The following is a 6,742-nucleotide window of genomic DNA, read 5'->3' on the forward strand; positions in this document are numbered from 1 at the left end:
GAGCACGAGTGTAACCAGACTGCAGTTGACTTTATAAAGATTTAATTTTTTATTTTATTTTTTAAATACATCTTTTTATTATTTCAAAGACATTTGAAAAAAATTGCTGAGGATTAAAATCGGTGTTGCCGCTATTAAAACCTTTATCAAAACAATTCTGCCCCCTACTGGACAGATTAGAAACAAATATAAAACTTATGAAATGTAGTATTGTAATATAAACAATTCATAGTAGCACAAATATAGATTTGATCTTTAGCACATGTAAAGCATATACAGAAGAAAATAAAAAAGAAATATCTGTTAATGAGTCTCTGTCATAAAGTCTGAGACCTTACAACACAGATACATAACTGATAGTTTAACAAATTTGACATTTTTTTATCAACAAATATCTGTACAAGTTAAGTATACAGATTCTGTAGTAATAATAATAATAGTCTGAATAAATATTATTTACATTACAAATACTCAATACGAGAACATTACTAATTTCTGGCTTTCTAGTTGTAACAAGGATGTGTAGTAAACATGCTGTGAGTTCAGCTGTAACACAATGATGAGCGGAAGGCTTCCTCATGAATAGACACTGAAAGACATAAAGAAGAGCACATAAATATGTTACTGTAAACTGTACCTTCATTACATAAAAAACACATTTGTGAAACAAACTGTCCAACAATCAGTCTTACAGCATCTGAATTATTCATTCACATAGTATTTCATAAATCTTCATCACTGATTAAGTCATGGTTCTGCCACTTAAATAAACAATATCTATTTTATGAGATTAAAAGATTGGATTATTGTCTTTGGATTCATCTTGGGAGGAAAATTTAAGGATGTGACGACACTGTACAAGGTATAGAGTATCACTTGAATGAATGCCACCTATATCAATAATTCAAACAAGTCCTAAAGGGGACCAGGCCTTATTTCATTCATGAACAATAGCGTGAACAAAAGGAAAGCTCAAGGCCGTCGGCCGTTCCAAAACATACATGTGAGATGCTAATTACGTCAACATATCTTGTCAATCAAAACAGATGGAGCCTAAAATGTAGGCCAGTCCCTTCATGTGATAATGAAGTGTTTTATCTATGTTTGACACCAGGTATTGTAATTTACCAGCCTGTCCATCATTTCTGCTGACATGCGACCATGTCAAAAGAAGATCTCTCATCTGTCATGGCAGATGAGGTTTAATATAAAATAGCTATTGTAAAAACTAATGAAAGAGGAGCTGACCTTGCGAGTCGGGCCAACAAATTGAAAGCCAGGACTCCATCCAAGCCATAGACAACGAGTAAGATACTGCTGATGATCACGTCTGCCCTCATCACGTAGGTCTGCCACACCAGGAAGTAGACCGTCAACAGGATCGTCGTCCCCGTCACGATGAGGTTACCCAGAATATAGCCCTGATTCTCTGTCAGGTTGCCCTTCACACCTGCAGTCATATGCAGACACAGAGTCAAATGCGATGGAAGAGGTCTGTCTTACACTGTTTTATCATACATTATTGAAGAATGTGTTCTGTATCCAAAGCACCCTGGATTAGGTGTATGCAAAAAGAGTACACATAACTCACAAATCATTTCAAAAGTTTAACTGCAGGTTACAAGACATCTCCTACACCACTGGAAGTCCATGATCAGTTTGTGCAATGCTGTCTTCTAGTTCACCTCACATCACCTGGTGTCATTAACTTTACATTTTCAGCAGCAGTATGTGAAAACAATCATTTATTATCAAACAGACATCTGTCAGCTCTGTGAAAGTCAAACATCCAAGTGAAGTAACATTGACCAACACAACATTTTTGAATGGAGAAGGGACTGTAACAGTGAAAAATCTGCTATGTTTACTTTTTTTTTAATCAGTGTTAATGATGCATGAGGATGTTTGTAAGAGAGCAGATTGAGCTCTGTTGTTAGAAAATAAAACCTAAAAGACAAATCATAAGAAATCATTATATTCTCACAGTACTGCAACAAATGGTGACGCTTCAATTAAGACTCAACCTGTAAATTTAAACGTTTCTAAGAAGTCTGAATTAAGTGTCTCTCAATTTAAAATGACTACTACAAAAGGTATTCAATTTCTCTTGGGTCCTCCAGTTACTAATTGGTTGTTTGTTGCTACATGTACATTATTTCTTAAATAAGTTAAAGGTCGGAAGAAGCATTGTATATGCTTTTACTTTTCCTCTTTCTTATTGTGCTCAAACATAAGTTGAAAATGAATATTTGCATGCTGCATCTAACACATACGTGACACTTTTCTAGAGCACGTATTGACGTGCACTGTAATTAATGGTACGACTGTAAAGGAAAAACAAAAATATGTTTTCATACACTAAAAAAAACTAGGATATGCTTTGGGAAATGAATGGCAAGCAATGATAAATAATACATGAAGTGTGTGTAGAAACCGGCATAAGTATTTGCAAATCTTTTTAGCCCACCAAAGAAGAATTGGAGAAACTCCAGAGCGGCCAGGAGGAAGAGCAGACCGACATCACAGGCCAGAGCATCAGCAGGATACGACAGCACCAAGCCTGCAAGACAGCAGCAGACACATTCATGGTCTATAAAGGCACGTCAAACTCCTGGGATTAAAAAACAACAACAACAACAACAACAAAACTCTGTGGTGGAACATTTGATCAGCACTCACTCACTCTTTCTGATGATCAAGCCGAGAGTGAACAGGAAATAAAAGCCAAAGTAGACTTGTGTCAGTTTGAGCAGAAGCTGCAGGCTCACACAGGACAGCTGTGTGCAAAGTTAAGGATCCTTCACCTGCGTCTTTTTTTGTTCGACAGACTGCACCGGCGTCAACATGACAGTTGACAGAAATGAAAAGGATACTACCCGCGCAGACCTTCCTGCAACGACACGGACAGGAACAAAATGACGTTCAGCGCAGTAAACCAACACAGGAATAATTGCCGTTCTCTATAAAGTTTAATTAGTAAAAAATAACTTTTGAATACAACGGCGTGTCTACAGCAACCATAGCAACGCGTCCACCTACCTGATCTGGGTCTCGCCATTTTGATTTGAGCACTCTCCCTCTTCGTTTCCAAACACGAACATGAACCGTCTCCCCCTGCTGGCCGGAGGACGAATAGGCAGGACGGCCGACTTGTTTTCCAAGTGACGGCTGAGGAAGCTGTTTTTGTTGCCCTAAACACCTGACTGCTCCGATGTAAGTCGTACACGTCCACGCAGTCTTTATTTTTCACCAAATACCACTGTACTGCTGTCAGGTAGAAGACATCAGTGTCCTGAATGTGTTCGTGAAACAGAGGACACGAAAACATGTTCAATTCCTGGTCAAATGAGCAAATATTGAGACAGATTTTTAATGTTTATTGATGAATACGTTTATTAACTGGCCCCTTGCCTCTTATCATTTTTGCAAAAGTGATCCCCGGGCAAAACACGTCTTGTATCAAAGCATTAGACAGTGTAAGTGTTCAGGATATTGTACTTACTCTAAATAGATGTCCATATCTGGGACTTCATCTATTTAGACAGATAGACTTTGGCTGCAAAAGACAGTGTGGGCAACATCATGATGACAACCATTTTCTCCATCTCATCTGTTTGGTAGGGGGCACCACATCTGACTCCATGATCCAAAGGATGTTATCAACCACTCTGACAAAGAAACAAGCAGCCATTCAGGCATTATGGCAAGACTGCATATTTTGTGAGTTTCCACCTCTGCAAACTGTTCACGAAGTTAAGTTTAGGAGTTGGAATCAGGCCATGACTAAGATACAAGAGATAGGTCAATTAAAACGTGATAATTGGTGAACTTTATGGGTGCTCAAAGACAGATTTTATTACTCTGAACAGAGCCAAGCTGTTTATCCTCTTTACGGTATTTATGATATGCTAAGCGAACAGTCTTTTGGCTGCTGGCTTCTTAACAAACATGAAAGTGTTACTGATTATCTTATCTAAATCTTGGCAAGAAAGCATAAGAGCATATCTTAACGTTAACGTTTATTTTTAAATTCAAGAATGTCAACTGACATACAAATGCCGACCCTGGTCTATCAGAGCATTTAAGTAATCGATAAAGGTACCTGGAGACTGAGGTGTGCTGAAAATTACTTGCTTTACTTCACAAACTGGGGCCTGTGGATACAGTGTACATAAGCCATATCATGGTTAAAGGTGTATGCCTTAAAAACAAAACAAAAAAAACACTGTATAATATAGGAGTGAGTGAATTTGTACAAATAAGTGTGAAAATAGTAGGCTGTAAATATAAAAAAGGTAAAAAACCTGATCTATTGACAACAGGTTGACCCTGTGTCCCTCTTAGTTTTTAAGCGAAAGCCAACAGCCGGGTGTGTGTGGAAAATAAACTCAGATGGAAGATTGTGTACTAAAAGAAACAATAAAAATGCATTTTCAGTCATATTTTCCAGTAATTCAAATGTGTTTTTAATGTTTATTCATTATAGCCTATTGAAACAAATGTAAAAGTAATTTAAAACATGCTAATACAATTGTAATATCTGCCAATAATACATGGCTTAGTCAGTCTTGTGTTTTTACAAACATGGATCTTTTTATATACGGTATAGTATTACGTTGTATTATCTCATTTAAAATTTGTATCGTATGTTCAGATTTATCAGAAAAGAATAATTATCATTATTCTTTTTATATTTTAACATTTCAAAATGTAGATGTAGATTTTAAGTTAATGGTTGATTCGACAGTGCTTCATTAACATTGTTTCAAAGACTGCTGGTTAACCACCTATCTATCTATTCAACTATGAAACCTATTAAAGGATGAAACCTAAGAAAGGACTTATATGTTCTGCAGCTGACAGAATAGTTTCTCGTGCTGCGGGGGAAACAGCAAAAATACCAACAGCAGCAGCACCTGCTGCAACAGCAAAAATTGTCGTATTGATGCTGAGGGGGGGGGACCTGACATTGGGTTTCGGTAAGACTGGTATGGACTGGAACATCTGGGAGTTGTTGTACACATGTGGGATGATTTTATAGGCAGCTTTGGTGGTCAATACACCAACATCCCACGCGAAAGCAAACGGCCTCATTTGAATCAGTTAAATCTGAAGTGTTTGTGGAGTTTGCCTACCTGCTCGTTCACGTTTGTTTGACTGGTTTCTAGTCCAAAATTGGTAAATGGAATCTGGTCCGCCTACCTTCTTAAACCCAGCTTGGCGACAATGACGTCACAGCTCGATCGCTTTGTTTTGCGTCATAGTGGTAGAATGTCGTGACGACACAAAGTCCTGTTTTCTAGTGGAGCAGGTTCAAAGCGAGTGCTGAACTGCGGCTAAACCAGCCCCCGCTGAATTTTGCTATACCTGTATATAGGTAGGTAATTAGGGTAATGGCGATAAAAGACTTGAGTTTAAATCAAAAGCACGGTTGCGGTGAACGTGGTGAGATGTGAACCGAGAATAGAAAGATTATTCTGATTTTGATTTCTCACAATAAAAAAAACCTATAAAATGTCACATGGGCTAAATTGTCTCTAAATTTATATGAGAATTACAAGAAAAGCTCCCATTTCTACCGACCATTTTACGTAATATTGATAGATATTAATATTGTGTCGCTCAGAAAATATCAGGTCAATCTGATGTCTTTTTTTTTTTTTTAATCCTTCCAAAATGTCCTACCTAAGCCATATTCCCTCAGATTTCAGATTCATAGATGGAAACTCCTTGTTTCCACAGACCAAATCCACTTCAGGATGATAGTAAACACCTCAATGTGTCATTTAGAAAATATTAAGCCATTTTGATATGGATTTTTTAAAATTAAAACCCTCTACATTGTCTGTTCACATCCCTCCAGAATGTGAGAGGAAAGAGGTATTGATATTTGTAAGAATTTTTTAAGCTGAATCTTTTGACAAGCTCGTTGCTATGCTTATATGGTGGGTTTTTTAAATGGTCACTATAAATTACCTTGCAGATGTGAGACCATTAAGCATGTTGTCATGTTTCAAGGGGGACAGTGTTGACTTAAATCACATAAAAATGGTTTAAGTCCTTCTGGCTTTCATCTTGTAGAGTTGAAATATTTTGCTTAACAGGAGATGTGTTGTCCTTATATAAACACATTAGTGTGTTGGGAATTAATGCAACTTGTATTGTTATTAAATCATCAGTATTAACAGTGTGACACCAGCATTCGTTATTATTTGTTTCTTCACAAGACATTGCTTGATTACCACTTATTCCTCAAACTTTACTTACTAAACCTTACACCTGCTTAACCTTATAAAAATGTAAGTTTGGATTTGTTTACAGGGGAGGCGCCGAATGCGTTTGTTAGCACGATATATGTCCAAACAACATACAAGACTAGTACAAGTACGAATACACTGATTCACACGCACGCAGTTACAGAGCTATATGAGATAAGAAATACAGAATACCAAAATGAACTGCTTTAACATAGCCAGCTGTTTCATTGTCCCCTGCAGCCTCTATCTGTTTCTCTTTCTTGCTTGTCCTCTGAAACAATCTGCATAGTGTGGCAGGAAGAACGGAGGCGTTGTTTGGGTTGAATGGAGGAAAAGCAGAGGGGTGGAGGGGTGGAGAGGGAGATGCTCCAGCTGTGGGGGAACAAGACAACACAACAGCATCTCACATGTGGGTGAGGAGGGTGGGGGTGGGCGTCAAGGCTGCGGGGGCTGCACACAGTGGCATTGTTTTAAGGGGGGTGGGA

At 37.9% G+C, this 6,742-nt stretch overlaps 1 protein-coding gene across 1 annotated transcript; it reads right to left on the reverse strand.

Moving 5' to 3' along the window:
* Positions 1-27: 27 nt before the first annotated feature.
* Positions 28-3,058, reverse strand: LOC138626446 (transmembrane protein 80-like). Its single transcript, XM_069708094.1, has 6 exons — positions 3,040-3,058; positions 2,887-2,890; positions 2,684-2,781; positions 2,468-2,560; positions 1,249-1,450; positions 28-589 (listed from the first exon to the last, which is right to left on the reverse strand). Exons 1-6 carry the CDS (start codon positions 3,056-3,058, stop codon positions 577-579), a joined length of 429 nt encoding a protein of 142 aa, XP_069564195.1. The 3' UTR covers positions 28-576.
* Between the last annotated feature and the right edge of the window lie 3,684 nt (positions 3,059-6,742).

The sequence above is a fragment of the Brachyistius frenatus genome, unplaced genomic scaffold (assembly GCF_029030835.1).
Source record: "Brachyistius frenatus isolate BFR_SWC_R1_liver_20210118 unplaced genomic scaffold, ASM2903083v1 Contig_74, whole genome shotgun sequence".
NCBI classification, from domain to species: domain Eukaryota; kingdom Metazoa; phylum Chordata; class Actinopteri; family Embiotocidae; genus Brachyistius; species Brachyistius frenatus.

What these genes read in the sequence shown, in the direction of transcription:
- LOC138626446 (XM_069708094.1), bottom strand. An exon ending in CGGCTTGATCATCAGAAAGA is followed by an intron (nt 2,561 to 2,683) that starts GTGAGTGAGTGC and finishes GCTGTCTTGCAG; the next exon opens with GCTTGGTGCTGTCGTATCCT. An exon ending in GTTTCTCCAATTCTTCTTTG is followed by an intron (nt 1,451 to 2,467) that starts GTGGGCTAAAAA and finishes ATATGACTGCAG; the next exon opens with GTGTGAAGGGCAACCTGACA.